The sequence below is a fragment of the Lissotriton helveticus genome, chromosome 6 (assembly GCF_964261635.1).
Source record: "Lissotriton helveticus chromosome 6, aLisHel1.1, whole genome shotgun sequence".
Taxonomy (NCBI): Eukaryota; Metazoa; Chordata; class Amphibia; order Caudata; family Salamandridae; genus Lissotriton; species Lissotriton helveticus.
The window spans coordinates 1,493,411,147-1,493,430,492 of record NC_136067.1 but is presented as its reverse complement, the minus strand read 5'-3'; the positions used below and the strand labels follow the sequence as shown (position 1 = coordinate 1,493,430,492).

At 51.9% G+C, this 19,346-nt stretch overlaps 1 protein-coding gene across 2 annotated transcripts in view; it reads right to left on the bottom strand.

Moving 5' to 3' along the window:
- XPO1 (exportin 1) overlaps positions 1–19,346 on the bottom strand; it is a 960,241-nt gene that overhangs the window by 351,554 nt on the left and 589,341 nt on the right. For both annotated transcript variants that reach the window (XR_013596235.1, XM_078649290.1), the window contains exon 15: positions 16,812–16,968. Coding sequence is in view for 1 of the 2 variants with exons in the window: in XM_078649290.1 (XP_078505416.1) it covers positions 16,812–16,968 (157 nt within the window). In the remaining variant the exon portion in view is untranslated. The remainder of the gene's footprint in view (positions 1–16,811; positions 16,969–19,346) is intronic.

Here is a 19,346-nt window from a genome sequence, read left to right as displayed (position 1 = left end):
TCAGGATTCAAAGATTGATCTAATTTGGAAGGGGGCCAGTTCCTACCTTTATCCTGCAAAAAGGGGCTGGCACGCGACTAAGTCCTGCCCTATGGGTGGGACTAGGAGGGGGGTGGTTACACCCCTTTCCTTTGGCGGGCTTTCCCCAGCTCAGGGTATGGTGTGCCCCTGGAACTGGTTCAAGCCGGCCTATGCACAGTGAGCACCGGGGTGCCACTTGCAGTCACCTTCCTCTGAAGCCCTGCCTACCTAGAATACACAAAACCCTGTCTGGGACGGTGCTGGCACCGCCCCTGGCAGGAAACCCTTTGTCCTTGCCTCCTGCTCTGGGAGGACTCCCAGCAGCAGGAGGGCAGACTTGTGTCTCGGTGGCAGCATCCATTTTGTGGAGCTAAGGCTCTGTTTGACTTTAACCGGGGTTATAGGTTACATACATGTCGTGTCCCTCTAGAAAGGTGGAATGCTAACCCCGTCGCCAGAATTGGCGAGGGGTTAGTATTCCAATTCGTATGACACCTTACTCGACATGTTTTGATAAAGCGATACCAGAGTTGGCATATAACCGCGAGGATTATAATGCACTTAAGAGTATATGGTATGCGTTACCATGGAAACGGCTAAGGGATAGATCCCGAAAGCCGCAGACAGGCTCAGCTCATGCCAGAGCACCATCTCACACGATTCCAAGCACTCTGCCTTCAGGATTGTCAAGGCCTGCCATAGGAGTGACTGATAGGAGATCTGTGTGCCCATTTAGGTTAAGATATAGGTATACTATATCTAAAGCAAAGGGTGATTACACCACCTTGCCCAGCTGTCGTGCAGCCAGTTGTGTCAGATTTGGATGGCCCGCCAGGGGTGGCATAATACATGCTGCAGCCCCTGGTAGGCCCTGGGTACACCTATGCCCTGGGTACCTAAGGTACACTGTACAGGGACTGATAAGGTGACTCAGTATCCAATTAGATATGTACCTAAGGTACATGGAATCCATTTTACAGAGAGAGCAGTAGGCCTGGGGCCCTGAATAGCAGGGTCCCAGGTCAACTAAGTCAGAAAACCAGCAAAACACCAGGCAAAAAGTTGGGGGCAACCATAGTCAGGGATCTACCTTCCTACACTCGGTCCTTGAGGGTCTTGTTGGAGAAGGTTCGACATTTTGCAGTCCTTTGCCTGGTGGTGAGGGTAGAGGCAATATAAACATTTGTCATGCTTATCCTCAATATGAAGTCTTTTCTTGCTGCAGGAGGAACAAGCTCTGAAAAGACCCTTCTTCTGACTATCAGACATAACTGTAGAAGACAATTAAATTCGTTTTTTGAAGAAAAAAGAGAAATTCCTGAGGAGAACTCAGGTGGAGACTCCCTAGCACAACGTGCGGTAGAAAATCTGAGAGACTTGGGCTCCTGGCAGGAAGGTTCTAGAAGGAGGTAGTAGCTGATTGGCTGTTTTACTTTATTTGGTCCTTTTTACAAAAGGACCCAGATAGGCCACCAAAGTGGGACCCTTGGGGCCTGCTTTGTTTGGTCCTTCCTACAAAAGGACGTGGATAGGCTACTAAGGTGAGACCTTTGGGCCTATTCTTTTCTATGTATGTCTCTAGGACATTACTTTTTTATATACCGGAGGCTCCCGTCTCGACGACGGGGAATGATTCAGGCATGTGAATCTATGAAAGACACCCAAATACTGGATAACAGAGGACCCCACAGGTGACCAGATCTGTGGACCAGGTAAAATCTCATCCCTGTCAGGCAAGGGGAACCCCGCCAGGCAGTCCCCCACCGATCCCAAAGAATGTAGGCAGTAGAAGAAGGCTGACGAGGAACCAAGGGTAAGGCCGGAAAGGCCAAAGCACCCCACTGCCCCACAAGGCAACACAGCTTCAGGAAGGGAGGAAGAAGTAGAAGAAGCCTAGAAGACCCAAGGAAGCGAGGGAAGAAGGCGAACCCACTCCAGGTGGAGACAACATGCGAGCCAGAACAGCGCTGGCAGACATGCCGCCAGAAGCAAGAAAAACCGCCCGAGGCCCCAGGGAGGCAGAGTAGGCGTCGCCTGGCAAGGGAGAACATAGTATTATTTAAGACATCAGGGCAGGAGCAGGGAGAGAAGGAGATGCCTGAGAACACCACTACGAGTGGTCGCGCAGACAACCTCCAGGTGCAAAGCAACCTACACAACGCCATGGAGAATAGGCAAACGAAGGCAACCAGAACCCTCCAGCAGAGCGCAAGCCATATGACAGCTACCATTACCCCACCCAGGGTACGAAAAGTTCCAAAATACGGGAACCCTCTTAGGAAGAACTTCCGCAGCAGAGGAAAAACAAAAGAAGCCACAGGGAAAAACACCCCTGCGACGGGCTTGACATGAAGCCCAAGCAAACAGAAGACTAATCTCAGGGCCACGTCTGCGCAACAATTGCAACACACATTATCAACAAAAGGGCCGTCCAGCACCCAACAACGCTAAAGTCCCAAGGAAGGACACAAATGGCCAGAAAACACACACCACAGCCAGAACCACCGGCCTAAAATGAATATGCTACTTACCAGTATGCATCTGTTCTTGGCATGTAGGGCTGCTAACATTCATATCTTAGCATTAGATCGCCGCCTAGTGTTAGGCTCGGATGATCGCACATTGTTGTCCTGGAAGAGTCTTCGAAGTATCCTGAGATAGGTGGCTCCTCCCCTGGACTACAGTGCGCATGGGCATCGGCTCCATCCCCAGATTGTTTTTCGCCATTGTGGCAGAAGATGGAGTGAAAAGTGTAAAGGATGTCCATGCTAATGAATAAATACAATAGTATATCTGCAGCTGCGACAGGCACCGGGGAGGAGGGCGGGCGATATGAATGTTAGCAGCCCTACATGCCAAGAACAGATGCATACTGGTAAGTAGCATATTCAGTTCGAGGCATGTGGGCTGCTAAATTCATATCTTAGCATAGAATACATAGCAGTCCCTCCATCAGCGGCGGTTGCCCGTGCCAGCTGCAGAAACCTGAAAAAGTGTCTTCAGAACAGCCTGTCCTACAGCAGCTTGCTGCTTGGAATGCACATCAACACAGTAGTGTTTTGTAAAGGTATGTGGTGTAACCCACGTGGCTGCTCTGCAAATATCCTCTAAAGGAATGTTCCCTAGGAAAGCCATGGATGCCCCCAGTTTGCGTGTGGAGTGCGCTCTGGGGGGTATTGTTAAAGTGCGCTTGGCTTTTTGATAACATATCTGGATGCACTTAACAATCCATCTGGCTATCCCTGCTTTGGAAATCGGGTTGCCTTTGTGTTGTGGTGCGAAGGCAACAAAGAGTTGTTTTGTTTTTCTAAAGGGTTGTGTTCTGTCTATGTAGTACATCAACGCCCTCCGTACATCTAAGGTATGGAGCATTCTTTCCGCCACCGTTTGTGGGTTTTGAAAGAATGCTGGTAAGTCAATAGTTTGGTTTAGATGAAACTGTGACACCACCTTCGGAAGGAATTTGGGGTTAGTGCGTAGCACTACCCTATTTGGATGAATTTGAATGAATGGCTCTTGGATTGTGAGCGCCTGCAGCTCACTGACACGCCTCAGAGACGTAATAGCTACAAGGAAAGCTACTTTCCACGTAAGGAACTGGAGTTCACACGAGTGCAGTGGCTCAAATGGTGGTCCCATCAGTCTGGTGAGAACGACATTGAGGTTCCACACCGGAGCTGGCGGTGTTCTTGGGGGAATGACTCTTTTCAGACCTTCAAGGAAGGCTTTAATGGCGGGCACTCTGAAGACAGAGAGGTGCTGCCTGTTCTGAAGATAAGCCGCTATGGCGGATAGATGTATCCGAATGGAAGTGTACGCTAGATTGCACTTGTAAAGATGCAACAGATAGCAGATGATGTTGGGGATAGATGCATCTAGCGGGTTGATGTCATTGGCTGTACAGTAAATGACAAAACGCTTCCACTTTGCAGCATAGCATGCTCTAGTAGTTGGCTTCCTTGCCTCCTTGATGATGTTCATGCATTCCGGAGGTAGGTTAAGGTATCCAAACTCTAGGACTTCAGGAGCCAGATCGCCAGGTTGAGCTGTTGCGGATCTGGATGCTGAATTTGTCCATGGTTCTGCGTCAAAAGACTGGGCGTGAGGCGCAGTCTTTGATGCGGCACCACTGAGAGTTCGAGGAACGTGGTGTACCAAGCCTGGCGCGCCCACGTTGGAGCAACTAGGATGAGAGTCATCTCGTGCTGCCTTAGCTTTCTTGCGACCAGCGGTATTAGAGGTGCTGGCGGAAAAGCGTACGCAAATTTGCCTGACCAGTTCATCCATATCGCATTCCCCTGCGACTGTGGGTGAGGGAACCTGGCGGCAAAGTGTTGGCATTTTGCGTTCTCTTTTGTGGCAAACAGGTCTATCTCCGGATGACCCCACTGCTGGAAGTACGGGTGGAGGACAGATGGGTGTAACTCCCACTCGTGCATTTGATGGCTGTACCTGCTGAGCAGATCCGCCATCTGATTGTCCTTTCCTGGGAGGTGTTCTGCCATGAGGAAAATGTTCCTCTGAATGGCCCACTTCCACATGCTCTGAGCCAGATGAGACAGCTGTGGCGAGTGGGTGCCTCCCTGCTTTTGAATGTAGTACATCGCGGTCATGTTGTCCGTCCGGACTAGCACGACCTTGTTGCACAGATGTACAATGAAGGACTTGAGCGCCATGAAGATTGCCATTAGTTCCAGATAGTTGATGTGCATCTTCTGTTGCTGCGTCGTCCATAGTCCCTGCACTGTGTAAGTGAGCACATGAGCTCCCCATCCCTGGAGAGATGCGTCCGTTGTCAGGACAATCTGCGGCACAGGCTCTTGGAACAGTCGGCCCTTGCAAAGGTTGTGTGGAGTCCACCAATGCAGAGAGTCGTATGCCCGACTGGTAACCAACACTAGGTCTGTCAATTGGCCACGAGCCTGTGTCCACTGATTCGCTAAGCACTCCTGGAGCAGGCGCATATGTAGCCGTGCGTGAGGGACTATGAAGATGCAGGAGGCCATCATGCCTATCAACTGCATGAACACTCTCGCCGGAAGCGAGTGTTGTGGCCTGAACTTTTGGATCAGAGCCTGCATGCTGTCTATCCTGACTTGGTTTGGCTGAGCCATGGCCGTCAGGGTGTTGATCGTCGCACCTAGGAACTGCCGGACATGTGCCGGCTGAAGATGCGATTTTGGGTAGTTCAGGGAGAAACCCAGATCGTGAAGAAGGTGAATTGTAGTCGACATGTCTGCGGCGCACTGTTGCTCTGACTTGGCTTGCACGAGCCAGTCGTCTAGGTAGGGGTAGACATGGATGTTCTGCCTCCTGAGGTGCGCCGCTACTGTCGCCAGACACTTGGTGAACACCCTCGGGGCTGTTGTGACTCCGAAGGGTAGGACCTTGAACTGGTAGTGCCTGCCTTGAATAGTGAACCGGAGGTATTTCCTGTGTGACGGGTGTAGTGGAATGTGGAAATAAGCATCCTTGAGATCTAAGGTTGCTAAGAAGTCTCCCTGGTTTAGCAAGGGAAGAATCTGTTGCAGTGTAAGCATGTGGAAATGTTCTGATAGTATGTACAGGTTGAGGGGACGTAGATCTAGAATGGGTCTGAGAGATCCGTCCTTCTTTGGAATAAGGAAGTACAGGGAATATACCCCTGTGCCTTCCTCTCCCACCGGCACGAGCTCGATTGCTCCCTTTTGCAGCATCACCACTACTTCCTGCTGCAATAAGAGCAAGTGCTCTGCGGACATAGGCCTTTGCCTTGGCGGGATGTTGGGTGGAGTGGACTTCAACTCTAGGCAATAACCATACTGGACTAGTTGTCGCACCCACCTGTCTGTGGTGATGTTTCTCCAGACGGGCAGGAACTGCTGCAGTCTCCCCCCGACAGGTGTTAGGTGGTCGGGGGGCAGTGACAGAGAGTCACTGTTTGCTTGGAGTAGAGGAGCGGGAGCTGTTTCCTCTGCCGCGACCTCTGTTGCTGTTATTTCTGTAACCTCCCTTGTTCTGTTTTGTGAACGAGGATTGTGCCCCACCTTTTGAGAACTGGGATTGTTGACCCATTTGTCCTCTGGTGACTCCACGTGCACCTGAGCGACGAAAATTGCTGCCACGAAACTGTTGTGACTGTAGGGCCCCCATAGACTTAGCAGTTTCTGTGTCTTTCTTTATTTTCTCTAGGGTGGTGTCAACATCTGGACCAAACAGACTATCAGGATTGACTGGCTGATTAAGAATTGTTGTCTGAATATCCGGTTTAAACCCTGAGATGCGGAGCCACGCTTGTCGTCTCAGCATAACGCTAGTGTTGATAGCTCTAGCAGCTGTGTCCGCAGCGTCAAGTGCACACTTGATGGCTGCGTTTGAGATTAGCTTTCCTTCCTCAATAAGCAGTTTGGTGCCCTCTTGGAACTGTGGAGGCAGGTGTTGTACAATCTGTTCTAGGGTGTCGTAGTGCGCCCTATCGTAACGCGCCAAGAGTGCCTGTGTATTGGCGATGCGCCAAAAGTTTGATGCCTGTGCAGCTACTCTTTTGCCCCCTGCCTCTAGCACTTTGGACTCCTTATCCGGGGGAGGAGCTTCACCCGTTGTCTGGGAGTTGGCACGTTTCCTGGCATTGGCGACCACAAGAGAGTCCAGTGGCAATTGTCCCCGAATGTATGCGGGGTCCGCAGGTGCAGGTCTGTACTTTTTTTCAATGCGAGGGTTGACCACTCTCGCTCTTGTAGGCTCCTTAAATATGTCCCCAGCATGCTTGAGGACTCCTTTAAGCATAGGCAGTGTCTTTACTGTCCTTTCAGAGACTGAAAAAGTGTCGAAAAGGAAGTCTTCCTCAACCGGGTCGGCATGCATGTCCACATCATGATTGGCTGCCGCCCTTTCGAGTAGTGCATGAAAACCTGCTGAATCCTCAGTCGGGGATGCCCGTGCATTAAAAAGCTGCGGGTCCTGCCCCGCACCTTGGGTGTTCTGGTCACCAGTGTCATCATATGAATCCGGTTGTGCATCAGGTTCATTGATAGGGAAATTGTACTGCTCGTCCTCATCATACCCCTCACCCGCAGAGTGTTCTGGGGAGGGAGTAGGGCTCCGTCTCGGAGGAGGCTGGATTGGTTCCGTGAGGCCTGAGGCGTCAAGGGGCACCCTCTTCTTCTTTAGTGGGATGACATAGGAGTCCACTGGCTCCGAAGTGATTTTCCTCTTATAGAGGGTCAGTTTGCCTGTGTCAGCGTCGATGAAATGCTCTGAATCGTCCTCTGATTCGAGTACCCGACGTGGAAGCGGGCCAGTCGGTGAAGAAATCACCTGTTTCGGTGCCGATTTGGTTGAAAATGCTTTCGGCGCCTCCTTCAGCGGCAAAATAAAGAGAAGTTTCCCAGATGGCTTCGCTGGAGTGTCCTTTTGCGGCTGCGGCGATGGTATCGGAGCCGACGGGGCAAAGGCCTTCTCCCTGATTCTTTGCAGTGATTCGGCTATGGGGGACGCCTCACTCACAGTTTGTTTCGGCGCTGACGAGGATGGTCTGATCTTTCCCTCGGATCCGACGTCCTTGTGGGCCTTGTGCGCTTTGGGCGCAGATCCTGTCTTTACCGCCTCCGATTCCTGTGTTCGGGGCGCAGACTTCTTTCCGTGTGCCTGCGTAGCCTCCTTGGAGCCGACTTTGGCGGGCTTGGACGGCGTCGTAGCCGCTGACCCGTGCCGACCATCTTTCTTGGAGGACCCCTCCTCTGGCGTCGGTTTCGATTTTGCAGCATCGGAATCGACGGACTTCTTCGACTTCTGCGGACCGGAGGTCGACGGAGTCGATGGGGTAGCGGGCACCGTCGTTTTCACCGGCACGGCAGCCATCTTAGGGACACTCGAGTCCTTAAGTTTCGGTTTCGTTTTCGGGTCGGCCATTTTAGGTGTTGTCGATCCCGATGGTTTCGGTTTCGGAACAGTCTGCTCAGCAAGTAAGTCCGTGGCCGGGCCCGAAGGCGGGGCTGTGGCTTGCGGCAACGGGTCTTGGGTAAGGCTGACAGGCGATCCCGTGTCCCGGTCGGTATCCTCGTAACCTTCGGGGCAGAGCTCGTCCCCCGAGCTGTCTGCCGCGGCCCCATAAATCTCATCGTCGTCTCCTACCTCGTCGACGTATTCAAGGCCTTGACCCGCGACTCCGTCGTCGTCTCCCGGATCCGCCTCGACCTCCGTCTCGGGTGGGGAGATTTGGAGATGATGACCCTGGTCCTCTTCGTCCTGGTCGCCGAAGATGTTCTCCGGATCCGGGGCCGCTTGTTTAGCTTCCATGCGCACCGCGCGCCGAAGCTTGAGAGTCTTCTTTGAGCGGAATTGTGCACACAACTTGCACTTGCCGTCGTCGTGGTCAGGCGAAAGGCATTTGTTACACACGGGGTGTAGATCGATGTGTGGGTACTTGGACCCACAGAGCGGGCAGTACTTAAACGGGCTCCGCTCCATGTCCGAAAAGTTTTGCAGTCGTGTCGCGATGAGAAGGCCTCAAAGTTCCGAGAGCGAAGAAAACTCCGCTTATTCCGGCTCCAAGAGACGGAAGACTCGAGACCGTGCGCAGACAATACCGACGCAAGAAAATCGAGGCCTTTTGGCCGCTAAAAGTTAGTTTTTCTTGGTTCCGACAGTAAGACGTCGAGACCACATCCGAACCCAATGGCGGAAAAAAACAATCTGGGGATGGAGCCGATGCCCATGCGCACTGTAGTCCAGGGGAGGAGCCACCTATCTCAGGATACTTCGAAGACTCTTCCAGGACAACAATGTGCGATCATCCGAGCCCAACACTAGGCGGCGATCTAATGCTAAGATATGAATTTAGCAGCCCACATGCCTCGAACAGGCACAGAATCAACCTAGGAGTCACTGAGGCAGCGGCGGAGTAGGAGGACAGAGCCCTGCCAAGAGCCTCTGGATGGCGGAGTCGGACGGGGCATGGAATAACAGGCTACCATCAAATGAAAGGTCAATGATAGCTCTTGAATATTCTAAGGGAACATTCCATCCCAAAGCCAAGCATGGCAACGGAGAGCGAACGAGGAAGCCATGGCCCGGCACCTCTGAGATGTCCAAAGCGGAGCAGAGAATAAACGCGTCAAGCTCGCAGCCATCCAACACATGACGCCGTAAGTCCACCTGGCCACCTTCCTGGGACGCTGCGGATCCAAGGGACTCAGAAGAGTCCCGCAAACAGGAGGCGGCCCGAGCCTGCACACACAAGGTGTTCAGGGCCAGCAGGGCAGCGCTGGTCAAGGCAAACATGTTGCGCTCCCAAGGGTAAAGCCAGCGGGCCTCTCGGGATGGCGGAGTCAACAACGGCGGCAGGGAGGGAAAAGCAGTCCGCAAAAGAGGATTGGAGGTAGAGGGGCGGGAGGGAAAGGCAAGCCAGGTCACGCGGCACCGGGAGGTGCTGGTGCAGAAGATGTTGAGGCCCCGGGTCTCCTGAGACAGGATGCCTCCAAGCCCCCATCAAGGAAGAGAGGAGGGAACCTTCAAAGGGAAGTATGATTTCCCTCCCACGAGAGCTCTGGTGGAGGACCTCCAATAGATGGTCAGCCGAAAAGTGAGCCACCGGGTCACCCATACGCAGGATGCCCACAGCCGTGGACACTGCATGAGCGAAGGCCGCACCCGCCTTCGTAGGGCCCCACAGTGGGGAAAGCAGCTCCTCCGTGGGCGACGGCTGCAAACTAAGGCGACCGTCCCCAAGGCCAAGCAGGAAGGGCAGGGCCAGACCTGAAAGTCAGAAGGAGCCAAAAAATGAGGGGCCTGCGTCTCTTCCAACGATCATCTCTGCCTCAGGAAGAACGAGTAGCCGCCCTTCGACGCCAGTGAAAAAGACACCAAACGGCGACCAGTTTCCGGGGAGGACAACACCAAAATACAGCCTGCCTACGGAGAAGTGCCCAAAGACGAATCCGCGGTACGACCCCAGCGCGGAGCTGTAGAGTCCGCAGCCTGAGGCAGGTTGTCGGCACCATCAAGCGTCACCGGACAAGGTTACTCCAAGTCACCCCACACCGGAGACCGGAGTCGAACCGGCCCCGGGGCAGTGCCGACCCAACCCCCGCCAAGGTAGCCACCTTTGCGGGGAATGAGAAGGGCATGTGGAGTGGCACAAAGCCCTCCGCCAGCCGCAGCCCAGAATGAGGCGGAGATCGCTCGGCAACCCACGTGGTGGTGTCAGGGAAGATCCAACCTCCGACTCGCCAGCCGTCGAGGCAGCTGCCTGTGGGGAGGGACAAGAGGGGCCTGGAGAGAGACGAGGGGTCCGCACCCAGCCTCGACCCGGAGTGGGATGAAGAGGGTGCACCAACACTTGTGGCTCTGCACGGTCCAGCTGCTGCCGGCGCCGTAGCGGCGTCACCCCGGCCTTAGACAGGACCACCTTGTCAAAGGAACGAGAGGGGCTTGGGGATGAGACCCGAGCCCCGGCGACTTCCCGCGACACCACAGTGACTCCCGCAGAAGTGTGCGGTGAGGCAGAGACGACGTGGCCTGAAGGAGGTGCCCATGAAGAGCCGCACCCCAACAGCACCACATCCACCAAGCCTGGTTCCGAGCCAGTCAGCGCCGGAGCCACCGGCGGCACCACAGAGGGCCCTGCGCGAGGCGAGAGTTCCGCCGATGCCCCAGGAGGAGGAGACGCCAGCGAGGCCTGCAAAGCTGCCGCATATGTCTGGATTTGGACTCTCGATGCCCCAACACCGGGAAACAGTGGATAGGATTGTAGGAGAGTAGGGTCTGCAATCCTATGATCACCCAGATTTTTGCTTTTTGCTTCACTGGTTTACGACTTTCCTGGCTGTGGGCCTGCTAATCAGACCCACAGCCTAGCTGTTCTCTCTACTCCAAATTGTACCCAGGTACTGAATTGGCACTGGGCCCTCTCTGAGTCCCTGTACCCAGGGCTGAGGTGCACCCAGAAGTCTCCCAGGGGCTGCAGCATGTATTATGCCACCCCTGGGCTGACTGACCAAACAGACACAACTGGCTGCTTCACAGCTGGGGCAAGGTGGTGTACTCAACCTTTGCTTTAGATAGAGTATACCTATATCTAAACCTAAATGGGCACACAGATCTCCTATCAGTCACTCCTATGGCAGGCCTTGACAATCCTGAAGGCAGAGTGCTTGGAATCATGTGAGATGGTGCTCTGGCATGAGCTGAGCCTGTCTGCGGCTTTCGGGATCTATCCCTTAGCCGTTTCCATGATATCGCATACCATATACTCTTAAGTGCCTTATAATCCTCGCGGTTATATGCCAACTCTGGTATCGCTTTATCAAAACATGTCGAGTAAGGTGTCATACGAATTGGAATACTAACCCCTCGCCAATTCTGACGACGGGGTTAGCATTCCACCCTTCTAGAGGGACACGACATGTTGGTAACCTGTAACCCCGGTTAAAGTCAGACAGAGCCTTAGCTCCACAAAATGGATGCTGCCACCGAGATACAAGTCAGCCCTCCTGTTGCTGGGAGTCCTCCCAGCGCAGGAGGCAAGGACAAAGGGTTTCCTGTCAGGGGCGGTGCCAGCACCGTCCCAGACAGGATTTTGTGTATCCTAGGTAGGCAGGGCTTTAGAGGAAGGTGACTGCAAGTGGCACCCCGGTGCTCACTGTGCATAGGCCGGCTTGAACCAGTTCCAGGGGCACACCAGACCCTGGGCTGGGGAAAAGCCCGCCAAAGGAGAGGGGTGTAACCACCCCCTCCTAGTCCCACCCATAGGGCAGGACTTAGTCGCGTGCCAGCCCCTTTTTGCAGGATAAAGGTAGGAGCAGGCCCCCTTCCAAATCAGATCATCTTTGAATCCTGAAACTACTTTCTACGAAAGGAACTCTCGACTTCTTCTCAAGATTTCTCCCTTGTGACTAAGGAGTAGTCACCCTGCAGCAGCAGGCACCAACCAAGCATTGCGGTCTACTGTAAGTCTCTCCTCCGGATCAAGACTGCCCAGCACGACGAGAACCGGCTTCCCTGGCACCTCTGACCTCAACCTGCATCATCAGCCCAGCTGTGATCCGTGGGTGTGACGAGACCTCGAGGGACCGGCCATCTTTAAAGACTGCACGACGCTTGTCCAGCACGACCACCGAGCGACCCTCGACTGAGTGCTTTGGGGTAAGAGAAGCCCCGACCCTGAGCAGCTCCAGCACCGAAGTTCAGCCCCCCTGCATCCACGAGATCTGCGTGGGGCCCTTCTGCTCTTTGCTGCTCACCGCGTTGTCCCGGTCACTTGCCCGTTGGCTAGTGGCCCTCTGACGACGAACTTCGACGACAAACACCGCTGGTCTGGTTGCTCCAGACTGGCCCTTGCTCATTTCCAACAGAGGAGCACCCCGGACCCTCCTGGTCCACTCCATACGCCATTTACAGTCCACCGCGTGGGCTTGCATTTGCCAAGACTTGTTGCCCCAATCCTGGGTCCAGCGACGTCGACAGCAGACACCTTCGTGGGACAGCTCGCACCTCCATCCTGGTCGCCGACAACGCCTCCTGGTCCGAGAGACTGCAGAGCCCAGCAGCGCCCACTCTCAATTTCCGCCACTCACTGGAGATTTTCGGTCTCTCCCAATTAGTCTCCCTTCCTACCCATTGTGCCGGGCACACCTTGGACGGCATTTGTACCAATCTGTTCTTCTTAAATGCCGCTACCCCCGTACCACAAATATGGACAGATCACTGTCTCATTCCCTTCTCCATTAATAACAAAACCTTGCCCCCTCCTCCCATTAAACTCCCTCACACCTCTTTCCCTGTTAATTGGAAAAAGGTAGCTGCATTCATCAAACTCAATCCACAACTGGCAGTACCCCCCCCTACCATCATGGGCGACGCCTCATTAGATTCCACAAACTTCCACCTGTGGATTGAGAGAGTAATCTCTGTAAATGCAAAATCCGTCAGCCAAAAAACCGCCCGAGGAAAAAAGAAACCCAATGCCCCCTGGTATACTCCGGCCCTCGCTGACTGCCACCTCAAGTGTAGGCTTTTGGAGAGAGAATGGAGGAAAACCTACAACTCAACGTCCAGATCCACTTACATTCTCCAGAGAAAGCTATATCTCTCCGACATAAAAAAAGCAAAAAAGGCATTTTTCACTCTAGCAATAGATGCAGCAAAACAGAAACAACATACGATTTTCAATATCGTAAAATCTTTCACTCATCCCAAAGCACTGGCACTTGAAATCCCCCCCTCACAAGCCCTCTGCGATCAAATCGCTGATTTCTTTGAGGAGAAAATCAATAATATCCATAAGGACTTCCCCCCGGTTCCCATCCTAATCCAAGCGTCTGACACATCTACTCCCTCACTAAACCAATTTACAGCAGTCTCCCTACTGCAAACGCACAAAGCCATACTAGCCTGTAAATCAGGTGCACCCACAGATTCCTGTCCCCCAGTCATCTTGCACCACCTCATTGAGTCCGTCAACCCTCTAATCAATGCGATTGTGAACGAATCCCTTGACTCCGGTATTGTTCCTATTGAGTGGAAGAAGGCCACAGTCAAGCCCCTCATGAAAAAGCAAAATAAATCCCCTACTGATTTGTCCAATATGCGCCCAATCTCACTCCTCCCTGCACTAGGCAAAATTACCGAGCAACTAGTCCACGAGGAATTAAAGAATTTTGTGGAAAATCAATGCATCTTACACCCGCAGCAATCCGGTTTTCGTTCCGGCCATTCCACAGAGACCGCTTTGATTGAGTTGTCTGACACCATCAAGTTCTTGCAGGATGAGGGCAGGCAGGCCGTCCTCATCCTGCTCGACTTAACCGCGGCCTTCGACACCATCTCACACACTATTCTAATAAAAAGGATGCGTGAGATCGGTGTCTCGGGCTCCGCACTTGCTTGGATTACATCATTTCTATCCAATCGCTCTCAATCGATCTCCTTAGGCCCCTTTGTTTCCGGTGAACGATCCATCACCTCAGGGGTACCACAGGGTTCCATCCTGAGCCCCCTCTTTTTTAACGTGTATATGGCCCCCCTTCTTGCGTTGATTGAATCACATGGGATCCTCGTGACATCCTACGCTGATGACACCCAACTTGTCGTCACTATTGATAAAAGACTCCCGGATGCTGCCATCAATTTCCAAAACTGTCTGTCAGAAGTCTTTTCTTGGCTCAACCTGCACCATTTAAAATGCAACAGCGCCAAAACAGAAATAATTCCCCTCGGTAAAGGCACATTCTTTTCCCCCAAAGACTGGTGGCCTCATAATTCCGAAGCACCACCGAGCGCGGTAGCCTCAGCACGCAACTTGGGTGTTCAATTTGATGCTTCCCTCAGCTTCGATGAACATGTGCGCATTACCGCAGGGCGCTGTTTCAGTCTGATCAGGCAATTAAAGAAATTTTTTAATTTTCTGCCTATCAGTGCCAGGAAATCAGTCGCGGTGGCGCTTGTCCTCTCCCGGCTGGATTATTGTAACGGCCTCCTGGCAGGTATCAAGAAGTCCTCTCTGAAAAAGCTACAAACTGTCCAAAATGCAGCAGCCAGGCTTGTTCTGAAACTCCCCCGCAGGTCCTCGGCCTCTGCAGCCCTCAACGCCCTCCACTGGCTGCCACTCCACAAGAGAATCCTTTTCAAGCTCTTAGTCACTGTATTTAAAGCTAACAGGTGCTTGGGTCCATCCTACCTGATTAAGCGCTTCCAGCGCTATAATCCAACTCGCTGTTTGAGGTCATCGGGCGCCAACCTCATCTCTGAACCCCGTATAAAATTAAAATCCAAGGGTGGAAAGACCTTTTCTTTTTTGGCGGCCAAGGCATGGAACCGCCTTCCCCCCAGCCTGAGGCACGCCCCCTCCGAAAGCCTATTTAGGAAATCCCTGAAAACTTGGATTTATACTCAGTCCGACTCTTCAGTTCTCGCAGCCATTTGATCCATGCTCCCCATAGACGACTTTCTGTGTGCTCAGCGCCAAGATGCTCCCTCCGGAGCGAAAGCCAGCGCTTTACAAATGACAATAAATATCAAATATCAAACACTCACCTGGTCGAGGTGACTTCGTCCGGTGCCACCCTGGTGCCCACCTAAATCACTGGCTAGTGATTCAGAACTTGGTCCCCTCTGCTTACAGGTCTTCTTCCCCGATCCAGGCTTGGATCACCACGAACTTCTTCACTGGCCGCCTGCCAGCAACTTCTTTCTTCAGGCTCCTGGTTCTTCAACGAGGGTTTCCGACGCAACTTGAACCCTATGCTGCCGCAGCCCCTGGGCTAGGTAAACTGAGTACTCCGGTGCTCCAGCATAGTCCAACACTCCAAGTGTTCGGATCCACTCTTGTTTTCGACCCACCTAGTCCGGTTCGCCCGAGAACAGTAACTTTGTGATTGCTAGTATTCCTAGACTTGTTCCCGCATTACGCGTGAGAGTTCCCACTCTGCACACGGCGCCCCTAGGCCTCCTGCTTCTAATCCAAGGGTTCAGCATTGTAGGCCTAGCGTTTCTACAGTCTAGAAAAGTATTACTTACCTGCTAGTAACTTCGCATTCCACTTGTATAGTATATGGTTTTTCGTGCCCCTCGGGCCTTTGTGTAAATTGTGCGACCTTAAGTATTTTCGTAAGAGTTTTGTTGTGTGCTTAGCTCCCTGTCTCATAAAGAGCCAGGGTAGACTTGTTAGAAATAAATATACATTTATTTTCATAACAACTTGTGTGGTGTCCTTTCACTTGGTGTTCAAGGGGTATATGTGATGGTAAAACAGCTGGCTTAACACGCCCTCTAGAGTATTAGCTTTAGTCTGCTCGTATCCATGCTACTAGGATAGCTGGTCTATAAGGTTGACTTACAACCAATCATCAATAAGGGTTGTTTGGACAATACATAGTGATCACTAGAATAGTGAGCACTGCATATCAGGCCAACTTCTCACAAGGATGACACGCGGGGTTGCAACACTCGCTGAGAGTCCACGCCCCCAGTGGGCCGGAAACCAGCCCCCGGGAACAAACTGCAACACTTACCCACCGGGAAGCAACCCTCACGTGACATCGGAGAAGGACGAGGAAGACTACCACAGCTGTACCTGAAGCCTGGAGAGACACGCCGAGAGAAGTTTCATGCGGCGCTCCCGCCACGACTTCGGCTTCAACTGTTGACAAGCCTCACAGTCAGTGGTGCCATGATCCTCCCCCAAACACCACATACAAATGAGGTGCGGGTCCGTCGCCAACATAAGACGCCCACAAAAAGAACAAGATTTGAAGCCCGAAGGCATTTGCACAGTTCCACCAAAAGAATTGGAGAAAAAAGGACCCGAAACAGGCCCGTAGCATGTACCGGATCCGTATTGCACGCAAAAAAAAAAAAACCTGATGTATATGCGCCCGGGTGGGTCTAATGTGACCTCGCGTGTGCAGACGACGCCTGGCGGAGTCGCGTGATTTCATCACACCCCCGGCGCACAGGGGTGCTGTGGCAAAAAATTTTCTGGATCAAGTCTCACGCCTGGGGATATTCTACGTGAAGGAATCAGCGGCTAGTAGTCTATCAGATGTGTACGTTTAATGGGAGTCCACTAGAGAAACCCAAACCGAAACCCTAACTGTATGTAGGCAATTTGACAACTTCTGTAAAGACTGATACCATCCTGCAACAGGCAAATGTATTGAGGTGCCTTTTGATCTAGTTCAGTTTGACTGAAAATCTGCAATACTTTTCTTGATATCAAAAGGTCCTGGCCCCATTTAAACTATAGAACTGCCACAAAAAAGCATAAGAGAAAAGTTACAAATTTTTGTAAAATAAATAAATGAGCAGTTTACCATGCATAAACTCGAAAAGCTTGTTTACTACAGTCTTCAAAAACTTCCAGTGAGCCCTCAAAAACCTTGGATATTGACCAACAATGTACATTATATTTGATGCAATAATCGCTTTATTATCTTTGCCTCGTTTTTGCTCACAAAGTCCCAGAAGATCCTAAGGGAGAAACAAACAGTTTTAGAACACTTCCAGAAACGTTTTTAGTATTACATGTTAAAGTAACAGTTACTCAGTAATTCATGCAAAGAAAGAACTTGCACCCTTCCCCGAAATGAGAATTTGAGCAGAGCTAAAATCTATTGAAAGTATGTCAATTATTATATACCCTGCCACTATCCCCATTGCCAGTTTAACACGCATACCAGACACTGAAGGTTGCAAAAAAGCAGAACGGTGGAACAGGAAAGAAAGTAGGAAGCGTGTTGGAGTAGAAAAGGTATGATGGATAACCAGTAAGTAGTCAAGTCAGGTGGAAGTCCATACTAAGTGGGCTTAACGAACAAGTTACTTACCGTTGGTAATGATATATCTGTAAGAAACACAGGTTAAATATAGGTTCTTAGAATTACCCCCAGGCGTTAGACTGGATACGGAAAGTTTTTCGTCAGCAGTAACCCTGCGCATCGGAAGGTAGCTCCGGTCGGCTCCGCGTTAGTCGTTGGCGGCAGGGTCGCTGAGATGACGTCGCGGTAGCTACATAGACGCCGCCATCGTGAGATGACGTCAGTTCTGCACACTACTTTTCACGCCAGAAGGGCAGACCACGCAAGACACTGACTACTGGTGCACAAAACTAGGGACCTGAAAGGATGACCTTAACGCACAAGTTACTGCTTGTGGAACAATATATCTGTAAGAGACATTAGTTAGTGATAGATTCCTTACCTGAGAATATCCCCAGGCGCCAGACTGGATCCGGAAAGTTTTAATTAGTAGTACCCCTGCGCATCAGTAGGTGGTGTCCTGCAGCTCCGTATCCGTCACTGGCGTCGTCAGCGCCGAGATGACTTCGGAAAGAGTACTTAGGCACCACCCATGCACGAGAGGGGCCTTGTCATATTTGCAGTGGGAAGAACATTGTATCCTGCGAAGGTGGGAGGGTACCCGGTAGTCCATTGGCTACTCAGCACATCCTCCCCTGAGGGCATTTTCTGAGTAGAAATAAGGCTCCTGCACTCATATCGATCGGATTGGATGAAGGACTGCAATGCTACATCATGGAACCAGCAAAGACTGCCCAATGAACAAGTTACTATAGGTGTAACAATATATCTGTTAGAGACATTAGTTTGTGATAGATTCCTTACCTTAGAATATCCCCAGGCGTCGGACTGGATCAGGAAGGTTTTATTTCGCAGTACCCCTGCGTGTCAGTAGGTGGCATCCTGCGGTTCCATGTCCATCACTGGGGTAGTAGTGCCGAGATGACGTCACAGAGTACTTCGGCGCGACCCATGCGAGCTGACGTCAGTTCTGTACACGACTTTCCACACCAGGAACGCAGAGCCATGCAAGATACTGACCATAGGTGCATAAAACTAGGGCCCTGAAAGGGATGACCTTAACCCTAGTAATCAGTTGGCAGAACGGGGAGGATGGGTGGGGCGGTAAGGAATCTATCACTAACTAATGTCTCTTACAGATATATTGTTACACAAGTAGTAACTTGCGCATCTGAAAGAGACACGTTAGTGATATTTTCCTTACCTTAGAATAGATACCCCAGCAATACCAACCCTTGGGGAGGATCTGCGAACAAAATTACATCAGGAAGCCACGAAAAATAGAACGGTCAAAGAAGCCGTGTCTCCGAACTGGACTGTCAAGACAGTAGTGCTTGGTAAACGTGTGCAGCGAGGCCCACGTTGCTGCCTGACAAATGTCCTGCAAAGGAATGCTGATTCCCAAGGCAGTAGTGGCTGCAGTTGCCCTGGTCGAATGGGCATGCAGCCCCACAGGAGGCTCCTTATTGGCCAATGAGTAACATGCTTTGATGCACAGAACGACCCACAGGGAGATGGTCCATTTGTGCACGGGCCAAACATTTTTGGCACCTACGTAGTCAAGAGCTGATCATCCACACGGAATGTTGTGTACGCTGCATACAGAAGGCGAGCGCATGTTTCGTGTCCAAACCGCGGAGATTCTCCTCCTCCCTGGAAGGATGCGGAGGCGAAAAAAGGTGGGCAAAGTGAGGGTCTGCCCGATGTGGAAGGGTGTGACAACCTTTGGCAAGAAAGGAGAACAGGTCATTAAAACCACCTTGTCCGGATTAACAGAAAGTAAAGGAGGTTAGAAAGAAAGAGCCTGGAGCTCATTCACTCTTCTGGCGGAGGTGATAGCTACCAGGAAAGCCATGGTTCACCACGTGAATGCTACAGCAATTCATCCTCTGGGCTGCAGATCCATGATTTCCATTGTTCATGACGAGCTCAGCTCGTCATGAGCACACAAGCAGTGTATTGCATGACCAGCTGAGCTCGTCATGAGCATGGAAGGGGTTAAGGTGAGAAGAAGTAAGGGACAGTTATGAA